The following is a 20985-nucleotide window of genomic DNA, read 5'->3' as shown; positions in this document are numbered from 1 at the left end:
GCTGTGGATCTGCAGAGCAGCAGTTAGAAGACACAATTATTGATTTACCTAAATAGGCTAAATATGAAAAGACTGGCACCTAGGCTTCTGTTTCCTGAACAGTTTACTTGTGTCAAAGCCTCTCTGTATATAGAACACATTAAAAACAACGAAGACGTACCCTCACAATGCTGTTTATCGTTATGCTGACAGTAGAATCTTATCCCAGAAAGATGCACAGGGTGAACAACAGCAGTCATTTGTAAAGTAGCAAAGTCAGTCTCAATGATGTGGAAGTTGAGAAACTTGCATATGAAGCGGAAAAAAAAAAAAGGTGGTTTTCTCAATAGGTTGTTGCAAAATTTATTAATTTTTTAGACTTTGTACATTACATTTGTTGCTTGCTAGAATGTTAAATAAGCACAATGAAAAGAGAAAAGGAAGAACAGGTGAATGGAGTAAGAACTGAAAGGCTACAAGTGTGGATAAGTAGGGCTGTATGTGTCTGGAAAGAAAAAAAGTTTTTTCAGAGAACATTTTAAGAGGTAGCTGCAACATGCTAGACGTGGTCTGATTGCACTGTTCTGCTGTCATCAGTGAAAACAGACACTTCCTAGATAGCCCGGGCAATATATTTTAACTAGAAATTTTATCAGAATATTAAGTGAGTAATCTGTCCTTTCCCCCAAAATAGAAGGAAATGCAAGAGAGTGTGTTTGAAAATTCTCCCTAGGCTGGTTAGGGGACATGCAGGCTGGACAGTAAGGTTGAGCAGCTGCCATTATGCTGTCATTAGCCAGACATTTGTTATCAATGAAATGCTGCAGAACTATTGTTCCAAGGCTGTTGCTGTAAAATCATAGTGCATTGTAGTTTGTTGGAGGTTAGTAGCACTTGTTAATTTGATCAAGGCTGAAGTTTACAGAGGATAAAGTAAACAATGCAAACTGCAGACACCATCAGTTTCCTATGGGCAGTGAAGTGTAGTTTGTTCCATTTACACTTCACAACAACATCTGATGGGCTTTGTCAGTGCTGCACAGAGTAATTAAACCTGAAATCAATAGCAGGCATTTGTCATGTTTACAGCCGCTCTTTCTGCTGGGTTAAACTCATCAGTTTAGTGCCGTTCTGTTTTACTGCAGAGACACGCTCCATTATTTCTTCAGGTACAGTTGAGATATTCAGTTACATGCCCAATAGTTTGAATACGGCAGTAAGATTAAAAGGGGCAGGCAAGTGGACAGTTTTTGTAATTTATTCACTGATTTCCTTAAACGGTGCTGGATTTCCATTTTCTTCCACTACCCTTTATGGAATCCTTCATGTCCTGGGATAATGCATTCCCATTGTCCAACAGTGGCAACGTAGGCAGCACTGAAATTGTATGTAAGTTGATACAGAACATAACTTTACTCCAATCACAGGATACTGCACTGAACTAGTAAAAATAAACTAGTGTACTAGTTCCATGAGAGCAGTTCCAAGCCTCAGTTTGCATACAAGGTTTATTTGTAGATCATTTGGAGTAAAATGGACTTCACTGGTTTTGTTCAGTTTATTTCAGCTATTCGTATCTATGCTCCTTCAGCTCTCTTGGATATTCTTTTTCCTCTTTTCCTCAGTTTTCTAAACTATAAGGTCAGATCATCCTGAATTTTATGGAGAAAGAGTTTTCAGTTCAGTGGTTATCTAGTTAGTCTTTGGACATGAAACCCAAGAGAGACTTTGAGGAAACTAAAAATTTACACATTTACTGCATGGAGATGTTATATGAATTGAATGAAAGTTCTAAGTAGCCCATTTTAGAAACAGTCCCTGTCTAATGGTATCTGCTACCCTTCTTATTGTCACTTTATAGACAGCTTTGACATAGTGGTATATTTGTGCATGTCTAAGGCTTTTGTTGGGATGTTAAGAGTGAAGTCTGACAGATTGGATGTGCCATTAATCTTACACTGGAGCAGGGATCCTATATTGCTGATGGCTCAAATGCTTGTACACTGCATTCAAGATTGCTAGAATTTTTTTTTTTTAATCTTGTTCTTACATATATACAGTTTCAAATCCTAATACTTACGTCTAAGACTGATTAAATGATTAAATGTTTACTAGCTGATTTGTCCAGAGCACCAGGAAGGTTTCCTTCTAAAGGTTTTTTTGCAAGCAATATTTACATCATTTCAATTAGAATGATCTTAACTATATAGCACTTTCATCTCAAATTATTCCAAAATGCTTTACAAACTGTCACAATTTATACAGGACTTGCTTTATCCACTGCTGAAATGCAACCACCCTGGGTGAAAAATAGCAACTATTCAACATTACACAACGCTTGGGACTGGAAATTAAGGATCTCTCTGTATTTGTAATTGCAGTGGGAAATTAGTTAGGCTGAATGTAATTACCTGAGCTGGATTTTGGCCAGGAGACTGAAGTTAACACACCTACTCTTATGAAGAGTTCCCTGGGATTGCTAATGACCAATTTGGGTAGGGCCTTCCATTTATATCTCATCCAGAAGAAAACTCCTACAGGAATACAATGTCCCCAACACCTCTCTTGTGCATTGCTATTGCACTGACATGAAGGAATGAACAGAGTTGTTGTGTGATCATATGACAGCGTGACATGGGCATGTGATTAGCAGTTACAAAGCTCACAAAATGCATTATTCATTTAAAACTTATATTTTCTTTATTTAAATTTTCTGTGTGAGCAGGGTTAGTTAGTTACCATAAGTGAAGAGATGCACAATTCAAGAATGATGGGACATTTGTATATCTGTAAGGCCTTGTATAAGACATGATATTTCTTACACTTTTGGCTGAGGGCTAGAAAAGATTAGGTTTACTTAATTGTCCTCATTGTATTTCTTTTTATTATCAGTGTAGAATGTGAAGCTTTGTATTAAAGCCATTTTGTACACTGTGTTTCAGTTTATATAATACACACCTATAGAGGCTACCCAATCTGAAGTAGTAACTGGCATAATTATATTTGGCCAATAGTGATGAGGTATGAGCTAAAAAACATGAAAGACAATATTCTCCTTCTGTTGAATTAGCTATTTCAGTTACCTGTACCCTGAATATTTAGCTCCACATCATGCACTGAGCAGATTCATAGGTCTCAGTTCACTAATATGTGAGACTTCTCTTAAGAGGAAGAAACGATGCAATGGAAATATGTTGTGTTTAACCTGCTTACAGGTTAGAGAAAATACCATGTTCACTTGTGTCTCCTTGGAAATTCAATGTGGATTTAATGCTTAGATGTAGCTTCTTTGCTGTGATCCATGTCAATATGTACCCTCTTTCGTTCTAGTTTTGTGATTAAGGCAGTGGATGAACACCTAAGGCATGCAAATTACATTCTCAACTGTACATAATGTGTAAACATTAATTGTATTGTGATTTGATTCACATTTGAAAAATGGAAAAATAATACCTACTTGTTGCAGAGGGAGGTCTTAACACCAGAATCTTTATTTTATTGGTAATGCAGCAAAAAATTGTAGCAATAACTGCAAAAAAACCATACATAAATCCAGCCTTTCTCTTTCATTGCACAGAAGTCCTCTGCCATGCTATTCCTTTACAGTCTTCCATAAAGGCAAGAAAGTCTGATGATCTCATGAAATATATGATAAAACAAGAACTGAACTTCGTCCTCACAGTTTTATTTTTCTCTGCATCTCATCATATACCAAGAACAGTTGTAGGTATCAAAAGGGTTATAAATTCATGCTGGAATTGATCAGAATTATTTGCACATCTCTTTGAATGATTTGTTGCTAATGAGAGGACAGTTAAGCACTGTGCAAGTAGATCAGGAAATGGTGGTAAGTTTCCTGAAATCTTGTAGATATGCTGGTATTAGGAAACTTCATGGCTCAATCTGCTGCACTTCTTGGTATGTTCTGCGCCTGACAGTAGAGTTGTAAGACTCATGCAAAAACTCTAGCATGCAACTGTATGTATTTTACAAGAAAGTGCAATGCTACTGTTTTGCAGAGGATTTTTTTAATGATCATTGTTCTTTAAAATGCAAAAGCAGTTTTGGGAGAGCAGGATGTTATTTGCCTGTAGCAGTGTTTATGAGCATATCTAGTTGAAGATGTCCCCGCTCATTGCAGGGGGGTGGACTAGGTGAACTTTGAAGGTCCCTTCCAACCCAAACTGTTTTACGACTCTATGAAACCTATGGCTTTTGAACTTTCCTCCTCACTTCTACACCGTTCCCTCAAAGATAGTTATTATTTTCATCAAGTGTCATTGGAACAGAACTGGGGACAAGAGGCATATGGGCATTTTTATGGAATACCATGCTAAATAATGCTATGCATTAGGTGTTCCTTTTAAGTTCCAGACATGTAATCATACCCCAGGTGTATACATAAATTTTCAAAGACAATATACTCTGTGAATTACAAATAATTGCTGGTCTTTCCCTAAGTTCATATAAAATGAATTGCAGAGCAAAACCAATAGGTGTATTTTCAAAGGTTAAAACAAAATATGAGAAAACAGCAAGTAAGAGTTTGAAAATAGAAAAACTGAGTATATCATCTTCATTAGGTAATGTAGATGGCACTAGAATAAATTAGTGGACTTTGAATGGCATGGAAGGAATAAGCCATTAGACAACTCCTTACTTGTACTGAAAAGAGCTAACAAATAGCTAGGTTATGATTCTGTTATTAAATTTTTGCAATGTCATTGTTTTGATATGGTATTAATATAAAACATGACACATTTCTCTTATACATTTGCACAGTAGTAGTGTATAGTAGAAATAATGTTCTCTAAGATAAGCGCATACTAACCTGTGTGTTTAAAAGCGCTATTTGCAGACAATGGTCATAAAAAATTCCATTTATCCCTTAGATTTTTTAGCACTTTTCTTGGGCTGTTTGTACAGTCTGTACTGTGTTATCAAGTAAAGTATGTCACCAAATACACTGTTTGTGTACAAATACAAATATCAGTGTTAGAGACTGTAACAGTTGTTTGGAATATGAAAAAATATAGTGATCTGTTGCAAGCCGAAGTTTTAATTTCATGCCCAAGAATTCCTCTAATTTCATGACCAAGATTCCTTTTTTTCTCACTTTTTATCTTGTCTGACCTCCTCACCTGTCATGGCTACCAAATATTGACTCCTTCATACATTATATGAGTTGTATCATATCCTGTTTCAACTCTGGTAATGATTATCATTCCATGAGCACCAGAGATTTTCAATGCCTGTATTCTCTGGCATCAGTCGTTCTGTGGTCAAATATCAGAACTTTATTAACCTCTAGTTGTTACAGATAATGTACTGTTCTGGGACCTCCTCTCTCTCTTGTGGGAGGGAGGTGACATGAGATTTTGACCGTTCACCATTAAAAACAGACTTTGAAAAAACTGCACGGTAGTACTGAGCAATCTAGTATTTTGATGATCCGCTTTTGTCCGGAGGGAAGAACAGGAACACCTAAAATCCAAGAGGATCAATCAGATGGGTCAGCATCTTCTGAAGGTTATTTGGTTTGTAAAGAGACCAAAGAAGCAAATCTTGCTCTGGTCCTGACCCAGAGTGAAACAGGGATTGCTTCAACTCTCCTGATTGAAGGACATAGGAAAAGCTTTCTGGTTTGACAGCTGGAGGAATGGAGACTAATACGACTACGTTCAGCTTGAACCCACAGATGAAAGCATTCATACTTAGGTACAGTATGAATTACTATCCTTATTTTTATTATAGTACTACAGAACATGGCAGTAGTATCTTTTCCCCCTGGCATGTAGAAGAAACAGTTCTTCCAAAGTCAGCAAAGTCTAACTCCTGCTAAAATAGTCATGTGTGACAGTTTCCTGATAGGGAGTGAGGGGATAAACACGTCAAGCCTTTATGACTCATCTACCACAGATGATGTTCCTTCCAGATAGGAAGTAGCTGTCCTCCACTTTTTCATAGTTCCTGACTTTTACTTTAGTCACAGAGTCAGTATTTCTACTTACTTTTCCATGTCATACATATAAACTGAGAGTGTTTTCCACTTTGACATCTAGAGTATTCTTTCCTTTTGTACTAGGAAAACTACATTCTTAAGGTGGTGTGCAAAGTGGTTCATATTAATTAATGATATGGACATGGTTTTCTCTGCATGAATCCATAAACTGAATATGAAATATGTCAAGGTGTATTATGAAACCACCGAAATACAGCCTTTTGCTGTCACTGGAATGCACCCATCAGAGCTGAAGCTGTAACAGTGGCTTTGCTGAAAAATGCCTCCATTCTTAATGTCTCCTGAAGATTTATCTATATTCTTATCAACCACTGCAGTAATACTGAGGAAGACTCAAAGCTAATGCAGCATGTGATAGAGTGATTCTATTTGCTTCAAGAACTCAGCAACTGCTCCTGGGATGATTGTGGATATGGGAACTTACTGCTTGGAGCATTCACATTACGCATATGTACATCACTCAAAAATAGGAAAAGGTACTACTTTCTGATCACTGAAGTTCTTCAGGTTTTGTAATCCACATATAAATTATTCTCATCCTTATATCCTATCCTTGAACAATTTCCTTTTTTTTTTGTTTTTTGTTTTTTGTTTGGATTGTGTAGTAAAGGAGGAAATTACGTTGTGTGTAGATCCCTTTGCTTTGCCCGTTTATGTGCTGACCATATTCTCATGATGTTGAGAGAAATCTCCTTTGGTCATAAGTCACAGTGGATCCATACACAGACAAAGGTAAAAGTACATTTAGAAGGTATTTCTCAAAAAGCTTTACTTGCTGATAGTTGCCTTTTTTATCCTGGTGGTTTTGGTTCTGAAATTCTTTGTAGAACATGCTGCTTTGTGCTTTTAGGTTGACATTCATAAAACTCAATTTTGGCTTATCCAAAACACAAGAATGTAGTTGCTTTCTCAGTGGCCATGCCTGTGACTTCAGTTGTGTTAACTACATTTGAAAGTACAAGAATGAGCAAATTAAAATGGGTTACCGCTTTTATGTAGAACAAGTACAACTGCTGTACTGTTACTGTAGAAAATGACAGTTCTGGAATGAATGAGCAATGCTAAAAACAAAACAGCTGCAGAAAAGCAGGAACTTTGGTATCAGAAAAAAAGTTTTCTTTAGAATTACTATTATGTCCTTATTACATTTAAATATATCCCAAAATCCAAAGACAATTAGTTCGAATGGACTATTATATGAATGTATATATAATGTATTACAAAGATAATATACGTTATCTATGGAAATAATAATAAGATATACCTCATTATTTAAATACTTTCTGAACTGCTGGTAAAATAAGTATATGGATAAAAACGCAGAAAGACTGTGTGTCTGTATGCGTGTTAGTTACCTGCTTAGAAGATATTTTTAAATACCTGTTTCCTGTTTTATGCAGAAAATGTCAGATTTCACACATCTGTAGAGCTGATAGGATTCTGTGAAATTGTAATGAGGAAAAATAGCTACACTCAGTTTAAAGTATTTTCCATAGTTGTCCTTGTTTGTTTATAGGAGTTACTGTAAAATGTTATTCTGATTTGAAAAGTTCCAGTGAATATACTTTTACCATTATGTGGGAAAGTACATTTTTTTCCTGAGCATTACCACTTTTTTAAAATGAGTGTTTAATAAAGAAGCCTCACTATTAACTCTTTACAGTCCCATGTAAATAGTTTGCATAAAATGTTGCAATTTACATAAACTATTATTATATTTTCATTTTACACAGTTACTGCACTAGACTTTATGAGACCATTTATGATTTGAAGTTTGCCTTCTCTGAGGCTTCATTTACATGGTGACATATGCTATTCAGTGAACACGCAGCAGAAGTTGTTACAATCTTCTATGTCCCAGTGTTTAGTCTCTGATTGTGGTATCTTTTAGCTCTTTTTTTCTCCAGTAAATGTTGTGTTTACACGCAGTGACAAACGACAAAAGTGTTTTGGAAGATTTCTTCTCATGAAGCTTAACCATGTTCTACCTTAGATTTGATGTTACCGAGTAGGGAAATGCTCAATACTTTTTGTCTAACGTTGCCCTGCGTTGTGGGCAATTTAATTAATTAATTGGTCTTTTATTGCATTGGACCCCTTTTCTGCATCCTCGGTTTGTTTCTAGAAGTTAACCCCTCCACACTGGCCTCAGAATTCTTACACTGAAGGCAGACAGAATCTCCAGTGCATAGCAGCTTGACACAAAACCTGTTAGATTCTTCTTTTTTTGATTCCCAACCATCTCAAGTCTTGTTTCTTGGCATTCTGCATTTTTTGCTGTCTTCATGTGACTGATCTGATTTGTGTGTACTGCCTCATTTCTGCTCTTTATGTGTTGGGGCCATCATAATATACAATGTAGGTTTTAGACAGTGAAGGTTTGCATAAAAAGACAGATCTTAGATTACACCCTAAAGAGAACAACTGAAAGGAAAACTAATCTCTCTGTTTCATAAACAAGGAATTTCTGCCAAGGATTCCCTGTAGGGTAGGGAAATGAGAATAAAGTAATCTTTCAGGTTTCCAGTTAGCAAGATTTAATATGGTAGAGAGCACCTGAGGTGCAAACATAATTGCACAGACAACCACAATATAACATTGACAAAGAGACAAACTATGCTCTTATTGATCTGTTTTACCTAGAATGCAGACCTGTTCTAACTGAATAACTGAAGTTCTGGTATTCTGTTATATTGTAGCCATAATATATTCAATGTTTAAAATTTAATTTCCTTAATATTTAAGGTTACAGGATACTTCTGAGGTTTTTATTGAGAAAGGTGACAGAGTTGACATAAAAATTGTTTTTTAAACTGCCCGTTAAAAGAAAAAAAAGTTTTCTTCACTTTTTCATTAGATGTTTAGTTTTGTTCAACGAAGATTTTCTAAACTGTCTTTTTCAAAATTCTAGAACAGTTTATTTTAATTGGAGTAGAGAGGACTGGGGATGCATTTTTCGTTAATTAAAAAATATGGAAAAATTACAGTAAGGAGAACAGATTTTTTTTTTCTGCTCCCTTTTGAAATGAAAGTAAGGTTTTCTTCATTGGAAAAGATTTTAAGAAAACTTTTAAGGAAGTCTATTCATTATAAATATTTCAGTAAGTGCTTTAAAAGACAAAATTGAGTCTAATCTTCTTAGTTATCTCAATATTGCCCGTGAAAATAATCAAAGTAAATACATCAACAGCTCTCCAAGATCAGTTACTGGATTTCAAAATTCCATGAGAAACAGTGATCAGGATCAAACTATATGCTCATAAAGGAGGTCCTAGGAAAATTTCCTGAACAAAATCTAGAAAATAAATTTTACTATGGATGTTTGAATGGACATGACTACAATAAATGCAGTGGTCAAAAAAATTTCAGCCAAGAAGACCACTGGGTGTCAGTCATGTGCATTATCACTATGGCAAACTTCATGCAAGCCAAATGGCTTGTGAATGCACCAAAGTACATAACTGAGATTACCCAAAATACAGTTCTATATAATTCCATTTAGAACACCACTTTAGAGCAAAATATCAATGTTGATTACCATCAAGGGGTTAGTGGTATTAATTTTTCAAAGAATTATAAAAAAATCTGTATGCAAAGTCAGGAAGCTGTTCCCCCTAACTGTGTGGAAATTAAAATGGATGAAATCACTAAGCTGGAATTAACACTAATATTTTTATCATTAGCTATGGTGTTTGTCAAAATAAAATATATTATTCAGGAAAATCCAGTATATTTTCCATGTTTGCTTAATAAAGCAACAAAAAATTTTTAAATTTCCACTGAATTTAATAAAAAAAAATGGCATAATTATCCCATGAATCTCTTTACTTGCACCTTTCCATCACTTCAGAGATACTGTAGTCATATGGGAGGTGTGCAGGTAATAGATATTGTGTTCAATATTACTGTTTACTTTTTTGATACCTTTCTTACTTTAATTTTAACAGCTGTACAAATGAAATAACATTTGGGTTTGCATTAGCATGTGAATAAAGAGGTTTATTATTTATTTGCTTCATCTACTCTACATAGTGCCATTAACGCGAAAATATTAGTCTTTGTAATGACAAAAACAAAGTGTGTATCTAATGACCTTACTGTGAGTAATTAGCCTCTTCCCATAGTTTTGCAGAATTGTCCATCTCTAAATATATAAGACAATTGAGAACCTTTAGAAATCTTTAGCTGGTCATAAAGAAATAAATAAATGGACATTCCAATGAAGTTGCATTTTTTCCAGAATAGATTTGCAAGTGAAGTTCTTTCTCATAATATGCTCTAAAAATATTGACAGGTATATATAATCAAACTGTGATGATATCGGAGAAAAGTTAATGATGCAATAATAGGCAAATAAGTTTGTGTTTAACAGTCTAAAACTATGTTATGCAGAAACCAATAATGAAATCATAAACTCTTTTCTCTTTTCAGACAAAGCATATAAGCTTAAGGTATGGAGAAGGATGTAGGATTAGATAAGTTCTTTATTCTATGTAATTTCAAAATCTTTTTGATACTTATAGCAACTTTAATCTGAGTTTTTACTGAATTGCATTCCATTGTATTTATAGATTGACTTTATTCCAAACAAGTAGCTTTTACTTTTCCTGAAATACAAACTTTCTGTGTTGAAAAGTTTGCTACAATGAACCTAAATTCAGTGTTAAAGTTTTAGAGTATATAACAGACTTCTAAGAAAGACTTTATATTTCATTTCCACATTATTCTCAATAAACACAAATATTAGTTTTAAAGCAAATGTATTTTCACGAAATGTAAGCATCTGTTGTGATATAGAGGCATTTTGCTACCACTGCATATCTCTAAAGAATTTGCTTTTTATCTTTTCTGGGCTTTAAATGGTAGATGTTTTCTTCCATTAGCATTCAGAACCAATGGATCTCATGAGATCCTCTTCAATCAATCCCTGATTTACTGTATATCCACCATTGGTGGAGTCAGTGACCCCTACTACCTGAAGGCATCATGCTTCTACTTCCAGTTCCGTACTTTGATATCAATCTGTTTCCACGATTTCAAGAAAGAAAATGACTGTGATTTAAGGGACATATCCAAGTTGTTGCCAGCAAATCAGTACTGAGCCCTAACACAGTGATGGCACCAGATGTCATGAAGATCTGTTTTCATCAGTTTGTTTTCTTTATCTTCTTACACACTGCCAAATCTTTAGTGTGCTTCCCAACACAATGTTACATTTTTTTTTCAGGAGGTACCGGAGAGAACTTGACATTGATCTCATGTTGGTTCAAGACTTAGGAACTTTCCAGTCTCCCACATGTCCCTTGAATTTGCCTATGCATAAGGTATACATGCTTAACATATATAAGCAGTGCTGAATTACGGTTTGCAACACGAACACAGAAAATATAGGGTTGATCTCTAAAGATCTTTAATATTGCTTTTCTCTTTCTGAACATTTGTGATCATGACTGATCACAAAATTAAATTAGAGGAAAAATCTTAGCATTAGGAGAAGCTCTCCTGTCCTTGATTCTTTCAATAAGAAAATTGTATTTGTCTCATACTCAACAAAATTAGTTAATTGTCAAGCAGCACTATTAAGGTACATTTCTGTTCAGCAGAGCAGGGACAAACATTTCAAACTTATGATAAACATGAGAGAGATACTTAAGTCTTTGTGTTCTGAAAGACAACTAGTTCTGCTGGTTCAAAAATTTTTTAAATGTAGTTATTGACAGTCCTGATATTGGAGCACATGTGAAAAGGTCTGGACTTTCATTAAAACCATTAGAAGAAGAATTCCAAAAAACCCACTTCTTGACTTTCAAAGAGGTTGGACTCCACAGAGCAACAATTTTCTCCCCATAATCAGGGTTTCTTGACTGCAGATAAGATAGGACTAAAAATGCTGAATCAGTTATGATGTCTGTTCAGATCTTTCTTTAACACTAGTCAATTTTATACACTGCTATTTAGCCAAACAATTTAATACACTGCTATTTAGCCAAAGCCATTGTGGTTCTTTCACAGGTGTTTTGATCACAAGTTGAGTCCCCAAAATTCTGTCAGTAGTATTATAGCAGGTCATCATAAGGTAGACTGCACACGTGCTGTTGATTCTCTGCTTTACAGTTTGGAGGTAGACACCTTCATGGGAAAGAGTCCAACTAGATACTATTTTTTTTCCTTTCACATCTGAAAAATCAGTGTCACTACATTATTCCCTTAATTCATTTCAGGGCTTTAAAGAAGGTTTAAGTGGGATAAACTAAATATTTCTAGTACTTCCAATTTTTGCGTCCTTTGATTTTTTTTGGATCTTCTGCACCAATACAATAAGGGATAAAGGGTACATCAACATAAGATAATCTTAGAGCATTCAGATCTTATTCTAGAATCAAAGTCTCTTTTTAGTGTCAATGCAATTTAGTTCATGTGCCAAAAAAAACTTTGGAGAGGTCAAGAATATTCCATACATGGAAAATACTGTATATGAAAAAACAAAAATATTTTTCAGCTTTGGCTGGCATTAGTAATTATGAACAAAAATGTATTATATACTATTTATTTTGGAATACCTGTAGTGTTAAATCAGACAGGTCTGTGCTTATATTTGCTGATATTATTGAAGTAGCTTTATTATTTTGGTAGCATTTTTTAAAGAATTTTTTTAGCAGTATTTATTATTTGTTTAAATTGCCATCCACAGAAATTTTCTCCCAAACATTTAATGCCTATCTGTTTTTGTTCCCTATATTAATTCTGCAGTTGAGTCCTTATAAGAATTGAACCTGTTCTTTTCAAAACTATTGGAACTGCCATTTGGAGTGCTCTGTTGTCAGAGAAAGGCTACTTGTAGTTATTGTTACCTTAGTTAGCAGATAGGAAATATGCAATCTGCCAGAAAATGTTTTACACCATATTCCTATTGAAAGAGTAGCTAATTTGTTCCAAACGGTCTCCAGCAAATTATTTAAAAACATGATCTCTCACCTCCCTCTGTGAGTCTGTGCATTTTCTAAAATTCTTCCCAAATATAATAAAGTAAAAATTCATGCCACCAATGTAAAAAGATATTGTCTTTCAGATAAGGAATTAGTTTCAGTAACTCTGGGCTATGTATTTGTTTTCCTTTGGCTGCTGCGGATACAGGGAAAGATCTGTTCAGCTCAGAGCCCATCAAAATCTGTATTAGATCAGTATATAACAACAATGTTGTCCCCTGACTCATGTTAGATCTTGTTCAAGCAAGGCTCAGCTGTTTCCACTGTGTATCTTAAAACGGTTGCAGTTCTAGAGATTTACTGAGGAGCTGCGTGATCCTTGGTGCATAAATTACCAACCATCAAACGCTGGTGGCAGCAGCAACAGAAGATCCCAAGTAAAGAGAGTGAATCGGTGATTATATGTTGTAGCTTCTGTGACTTGTAGAGCCCAAACTATTTGCTAATAAGCATTAGTTGCATCAATCGATCCTCAGACAGGGGAAAAAACCCCAACACCTTATGCTTGCTTTACAGTAACTTTCTTTTCCGTAGCTGGGGGAGTGGTGAACTACATTACAACAGCTTTGTGGCACGTGGTATTACTGTGCTCTCTATGTCCTGGGAAGGGACACAGATGATGTGTAACAGATGCTACTGGAAAAACATTGCTAAACTCTACTGGGGAAGCTCTGTGGAGTGGGAGGGCCAGATGCACATGAACACAGTAATTTTAAGATAAGTTATTTCTTATTTTGCTATTCAAATTATGAACAGGATGCTACCTACAAAATAAACAGTCATTCCTGCCTGGGGAAAACAATTTCATTCCTCACAACATCAAGTTTAAGTAGTATAACCAATTAATATAGACCCTTTAATAATTAGTTTATTGTGCTGATGCACTTGATTGTCAAAATCAATTGTTCTTTCAAATAAAACTCTCGTGTCAGAATGATGATTCAAAATGACTATTTGTCGTGTAAACCACAGGGATTTATATCATGTTTATAGGTATACCATTATGTGGACAACATCATTGATCCTACAGTTTGTCTCTACAATTCTTCACAAACGTTTGTCACACAAACATGGAACCATAAATTAATTCCTGGATCACTTGCAACACAAAGTAATTGGTATTGGTGTATACAAAAGGATGGAAGGATAACATGAAACACATTTTCTCTGGGCTGCAGACACCAAGTATTCCTTGCTTGTCTGTAACAGTCATGGCTACGTTAGTCGTGATATCTGTTCGCAGACTAAAAAGACTGAAATTTATTTATTACAAGAAATACTGCATGGCCTGAGGTACTGGACTGATAAGTCATTGTTGTATTGCATAGTGTTGCATCTGCTTTCCTATTAGCTAGTTCAGCAGTCGTTGTGCTAAAAATTTGTTGACAGTTTTGGGGAAGGATTTTGGTATTTTTATTTTTTCTTGCTTCCACATATTTTATTATCTCAGTATGGTTTTATATTATGGCATACAGGAACTGCAATTCAAAGTGTTCAGCAAACACACAAAAAAGTGTTGCTTTTCCAGGCAAAGAGAGACACTTCTATAGTTGCTGTGCTGAATCAGAGAACATAAAAACAAAAGCACGTATGTGCTGAATTAGGTGGAAATTTCCTCTAGCCTGATATTCTACCTCTGATACCAGATGTCCAGGTAAAACATAAGAGAGCAACCATGTTGAGATACTTCTCCAGGTTAATCACCCGGCTTTCCAATCTCTTGAGCTCCAATTTTTTTTTATGATTTAATAAAACTCAGTGGATATTTCCTCCTGGAAATTCTATGTCCCTTTTAAATGTCTGTAAGTTTTTGATATTCACAAGAATCCATACATCTGAGCTACGTGTGGTGCAAAGAAATATCTTCTTTCATTTGTTTTTACTACAGTATTTGCTAGTTTAATTTGATTTCTCTACTTTGTGACTCAAGTTTCATTTAGCATAAAAGCCTTCAATTATACTTTTTCTTCCACTGAAGAAAGTAACTTTATTTGAATGTAGAAATATAGAAAATTTCTTCCCATATTTCAGATGTTAGTTCCAGAATGTTTGAAGAAGTCAAACAAATATATTCTGGCATGCTGATTTTGGTCGGTTTGACTATTCTTCTCTTTCATAAAGATAGAATGCCCTTTAAGACTTTTTTCCTTGCTTACATTCTGGGAAATCCTCTGTAGAAATCTCAGCGAGTGACAGTCGGGTATTTAAATGATGTATTCTTTTTACTTTCTGAACCTCATCTCCTTGTTCAGAGGAGTAGATTAGAGAAAAAGAACCATTTCACTTTATCTGTCTCAGCTGACATAAGCTGTATGGTGAGGCAATTTTTGGGACTGGGCGACTGGTGTAACTGGTCATATATACATAGCCACTGAATCTTATAAAATCGTAGAAGTTAATTTTCTTTTCTTTAGTACGTTATTATTCTTTGTTAAAATGTCTGGACCATTTTAAATTATATGAAATAGCCCAACTTCACTTGCTTTGTACTCAGGCATTCATAGTGGTGAAAATTACTATATTGATGTTTGTTTTCTACAAGCAAATTTTTCTGTCATTTTCCCATGTTCCTTACATATGTGAAAGTACCGCGATGTTGAAAACTTTACTTGTTTGCAGGTATCGAATGTTAATATATAAATATCAAGCATTGTATATTTGTTAATGAAGCCGTCCACATGAAAAACAGGTTTTACCTCTATCCAAAGATTAATAAAAAGGATAATCACATCTTCTTCACTAAATTCTACATATTTATTTTTATTATTTCGAAATTTCTCAAAAAACCATAACATTTTAATATTGTAATGATGTAGAGAGTGACAGTTCTGTACAGGAAGAATTTTTAGATTTAGTTGCATAAGCACAGCAAGCTTCTAGCCAAAGTTTTCAGAAATTACATGTAAATACAGATACAAAAGTGGATATATCTTGATTAAGACATTGCATGGAAAAATGAGTAAAATCATTGTTAATATGCTAACTGTCATGGGAATTCCCAAAATTCAAGTAGTTCCAAGAGATGGCTAGGAACTTGTTCAGGCACGCTGCAATTTCCCTTAGGTAGTTTTGTCTTTAAAAGGTGAGGCCCTAAATTACCCATTTGGGAACAGATTCTGAAAACATACGGATTCTTCAGCATTATGCACTGTGACCCAGAGAACTTAGACTTTATTAGTCTCCTAATTCACAGGATTTTTTTTAGAGACACAGGAGATACTAAAGCAAGGTTTGAATTTTACAAAAGTTCCCTAGGCCTCCAGGATTCTGGGCAAATTCGTAGCTGTAATACATGGCTAAAACATTAGTTGCAGAAGTGGCCCCAACATGTATTCATGTTGCCCTTCCAAGCAGAGCTTGAACTAGCAGCAACAAGGTCTGGTTCTTTTAGGATTCACATATAGATGTTGGCTTGAACCTTCAACCAGTGACATAGGAAAAGTAACCTAAATTCCTTTATGCTCAAAATATATTTTTCCTGCCTTGAACATGGATCTTTTGACTTAAAAAGTAGTCTGTTGAAGGGGAGAAGAGCAGCAGAGAGGTAAACAGAATAACATTTAATATTCCTCTCTGAAGAATAAAACCAGAAATTTTTATGATTGCTTTTTTTCGATTTTGGTGGGGCAATTATTAAGACAGGTGATTGCTCCCCACCTCCAGAGGTAACATTTCCCCCACAGGTTGGGACTGCCAAGGCAGAGGGCTGCCCTGGCTCCTGCTGGGTAGACAGGCTTCATCCAGGGACCAGCTGATGGCGACATTTACTACATCTGCTCTAACCCCTCTCCTAGCTCTGCCTTTCTGCAAGGGCACCCACAGCATGTGGCATTACAAATAGTCCTCTTGTATAAACTGGACTCATAAGTGGGTTCTTCTACCTTTAAAAGCTTTTAGACTATAACTTTTGCATTATAAGAATTAAAAATCTCGCCTTAGATTATGGCAGCCACTCATCACATGGACATGGGTCTCTTTAGCTTGGAGGAGACTGAGGGGTGACCTCATTAATGTTTATAAATATATAAAGGGTGAGTGTCACGAGGATGGAGCCAGGCTCTTCTCAGTGACAACCAACAGTAAGACAAGGGGTAATGGGTTCAAGCTGGAACACAAGAGGTTCCACTTAAATTTGAGAAGAAACTTCTTCTCAGTGAGGGTGACAACACTGCAACAGGCTGCCCAGGGGGGTTGTGGAGTCTCCTTCTCTGGAGACATTCAAAACCCGCCTGGACGCCTTCCTGTGTAACCTCATCTGGGTGTTCCTGCTCCGGCGGGGGGATTGGACTAGATGATCTTTTCAGGTCCCTTTCAATCGCTAACATTCTGTGATTCTGTGGTTCGGGCATAATTAGTTGGCCAAGGCTTGTACACATTCTTGAAACCATAAACTCTCCTCCACTCCACTTTATAATGTGCATGCATTTTTAACAGAAATACCTTCCAAATATAACAGGCAACAACATGTCCTGTTGCGATAGGGGTAAGGGTTTTCAACTAAGAGAGGGGAGATTGAGGCTAGATATAAGAAAGAAATTTTTTACAATGAGGCTGGTAAAATATTGGATCAGGTTGCCCAGATAGGTGGTAGATGCCCCATCCCTGGAGACATTCAAGGTCAGGCTGGACAGGGCTCTGAGCAACCTGATCTAGTTGAAGATGTCCCTGCTCATTGCATTGGGGGTGGACTAGATGACCTTTGAAGGTGCCTTCCAACCCAAACCATTCTATGATTCTATATGTAAAATTAGTAAGTTTTGAGCTTGCTTGTTGAGGTTTTCTTGGTGCATCTCTCCTCTCTACTGGGAGGCATTGTCATCACTAGCCATGATGTTTTAAAAATCTGTTTTAAAGATATGCATTTAAAATGTATTTGAAGTAATATTTTGAAATGTGGAAATCATCCATCCTGTTTCATAGTTATTGAATTAAAAGAAATTCTGAATGTCGAAAGTCTCTGAAATTTCAGTATTCAAATAGGTCTACCTGGGATCCCCTTGCCCAAGTGATTTTAATGGAAAAATAATGAAAATTAAAAGAGTATTCCTTGTCAAAAATCAATTTAAAATTAAATTTAATCAGATTGTATCTTTGTAACCTAAATAAAATACCTTAGAAAATTATGTGACTGTTGTAAGGTTATGCTTTATAATCAAAAGTAGGTCAGTCAAAATCAGATTTAAATTAATGGAAATGTTTCTTATTACAGAAGCATACATTTCAAACAACTTCAGCTTCACCCAGTAGCAAACTGAGAGTAAAAAATTATATGAGTCTTTAAAAGAATGTTAATCAAATTGGAAATATAAAAATTATTAAGAAAATAGATGAGTATTGCATTGTGTCAGTCTTACAAATAAGTTGGAAGATGAGAGCTTGGGAAAGTAAAATGTTCGTTAAGAATTTGATTTATTCTCTGGCAATTAAGACAATTTCTATGCAGAAATGTCTTATGTACTAAGGTGAAGGATGTGTTCTTTCAATATTTTCTACTGTAATTATTTACAACATAATTTTCTGTACAAATTAATTATTAATAACATTTACTTCATTATAAATATATTCAGCAAATTCCTAACCACTTGAAATTCATTTGCAGTTTTTCCATTTGTTTATCTAAGACCATAATCTTGTCATCAATATTTTTCAGATGTTCACAAGTGAATGAGTCAAGGAAATTGTGGAAGTGACCTAAAATTTTATTTTTTAGAAAGTTATTTTACAGTAAGTGTGATTAGTTATTTTTCTCTTTAGGCTACTCTGGATCAACTCATTAAAGAAAATCTGTGGTTAGCTCAAGAATATCAAATCTTTCAGAACTACTACTTAAACATTAAAGAAAACCTCATTGAACTCTACAGCAAGAAAATCAGAGTGGAAACTGCTGTTAGAGATCATCAGCAGGTAAAGTGCTAGTATTGCTCATTCAATTCATTTGTCTCATCTGTAAAATTAATTTGATCAATGCAACTACTTAATAAAAATAGATTACTTGCTAGTAATACCAATCACCTATATTCTTATTTTCTTCTTGCCTATTTCACATTTTTTGTATTTTTTTTTTCTTTGCTTGCTGGTTATTTTAAAAAAAAAATATTTTTAAAGAGCAGTTCATGTAAGGTATTCAAAATTCATTATCATAAATTCAATTTTTGCACCTGAAATGTATTTTTTATATAAATATATTATGTATATAAATATATTATGTAGAAATTAAAATGCACCTTACCTTCATAAACACTTTTTTCTAGAAATTCTGAGTTTTATGACAGCTACAATCATATTCTGTAAGACTTTCATTTAGAAAACAGTCAAATGAATGTGAAAAAAGGTAAAATATAGTTTGAAGAATTTCCATGATGGCAGTATAATGGTCAAGTGTAGTGTTTTGGGTTTTTTGTGGGTTTTGCTTTGTTTTTTAAATATAACAATGAAACCTGTGGAACCTGAGTCGAGTGATGTTGTAAAACTTTGGTTTGGAAATGTAATGCCAATTCAGAGAAAAAGTATTTTTATTTTCTTTGTATTTATATATAGCTTTCAAAATAGAAGCCTATCAATACAAACTATAATCAATTAACAGATGCTGTTCAGACATGTTAGTCAGGTTATTCCTTGCTGGCCTCACTCATCTATATTTCTGAAAATGAATATGCATTTAAGTCATCATGCTCACTGATCTTAAGTTCACATCAACATTTTCAGGTAGGAATCTATTAACTCAGGTCATTTATGCAGAAAGCAGGTCCTGATATATTGATATTTCAGTCCATTTTATAAAAGTACAGCATCAAAGTCTTTAAATAAATAAATTAGATGTGAAATTCAGATTGTCAGTACTTTACTCTTATCAATCCATTTTATGTCTTACACCCATATCTTCATCCATTGCTCATTTCCTAATATACTACCTCAGTTAATCTCTTATTTTAAAATTCGGTGTATTCAGTTTGTTCCTGACAAATACAAATAAGAAAACCATTTCCAAAATATTCTTGTTAACTCCATAGCCTTTCTACATTTCAATAATAAAACTGGGTTTAAGTCATATATTCTTAGGGATAACCAGATGTGGAGAACAAGTTGGAGATTTAAAACATAAAAAGCAGAAGAAATCAGTGCCTATCTTAATTTACCAAGTGAGTGTCAATTATGTTCTGTTGATATGATAGCAGAGACAATGCTATCAGTATTGAAATGATTTCTTAAAAGGACTGGATTCTAGAAGGAATGTAAAGTATTTTTTTCTGAATGCAGAATTAGGGCATACTCTCTTCAAGTCTATCTCCAGAAAAATTTATCGATGATATGTTATCATCTGGAGCTTTTGTTTCTTTGGATGTGAGAATATCTGTCTTCTACATTCTCAGAATATAATAGTTCTTGGTAATATTTGATTTCCCACTCAACAGTATACCTCTTCTTGACATAGTATGGATGATATTATCATGCATCTCGATGTAGTCTGGAAGCAAAGAAAATTGCAAATGAGTTGGCATATATTATTGCTTTTTTCGTTCTCAATTTGAATACAATAAAATAAACATAGTAAAATATAGCAAAATAGCAATGCAATACCAACAAGATCTGGTTTCATTAGCAGTGCTATATAATCATTTGTTTGGCTTTTTAAAATCTTGTTTATGAAGTAAATGGTTATAAGTATGTTGCTATAATCAGCATTACAATACATATACCTAGCTTGTGTTAGAAATTAGTGATGGCAATGTTTAGAATTTCTGACAGTCCTCTGTGCCATTCAGCAGTGGTACGTGTATGAAGATGAGGAATTCTGTTCACAATATTAATATGAGGATTACAGAGACAACTAATCCCATTTACTTTTTGATAATTCTTCACTTTGTTAAACAAATAACTAGTCCAACTATTAAAACAAAATATTTCTACCATTATCACATAAATAAAGTAATTAAAAATTATGACAAAAGGAGAAAACGTTGATTACATACAGCTCCTACAAAAAGAAGCTATATTTTC

General features: G+C 34.7%; 1 protein-coding gene across 1 annotated transcript in view; it reads left to right on the top strand.

The window, feature by feature from the left end:
• CCDC178 (coiled-coil domain containing 178) overlaps positions 1-20985 on the top strand; it is a 167218-nt gene that overhangs the window by 86741 nt on the left and 59492 nt on the right. The window contains exon 17 of the mRNA XM_065630102.1: positions 18742-18891. Coding sequence (XP_065486174.1) covers positions 18742-18891 — 150 coding nt within the window. The remainder of the gene's footprint in view (positions 1-18741; positions 18892-20985) is intronic.

The sequence above is a fragment of the Caloenas nicobarica genome, chromosome 2, assembly GCF_036013445.1.
Source record: "Caloenas nicobarica isolate bCalNic1 chromosome 2, bCalNic1.hap1, whole genome shotgun sequence".
Lineage (NCBI taxonomy): Eukaryota > Metazoa > Chordata > Aves > Columbiformes > Columbidae > Caloenas > Caloenas nicobarica.
Note: the sequence above shows the minus strand (reverse complement) of the source record. Positions and strands in the feature narration are given on the sequence as shown.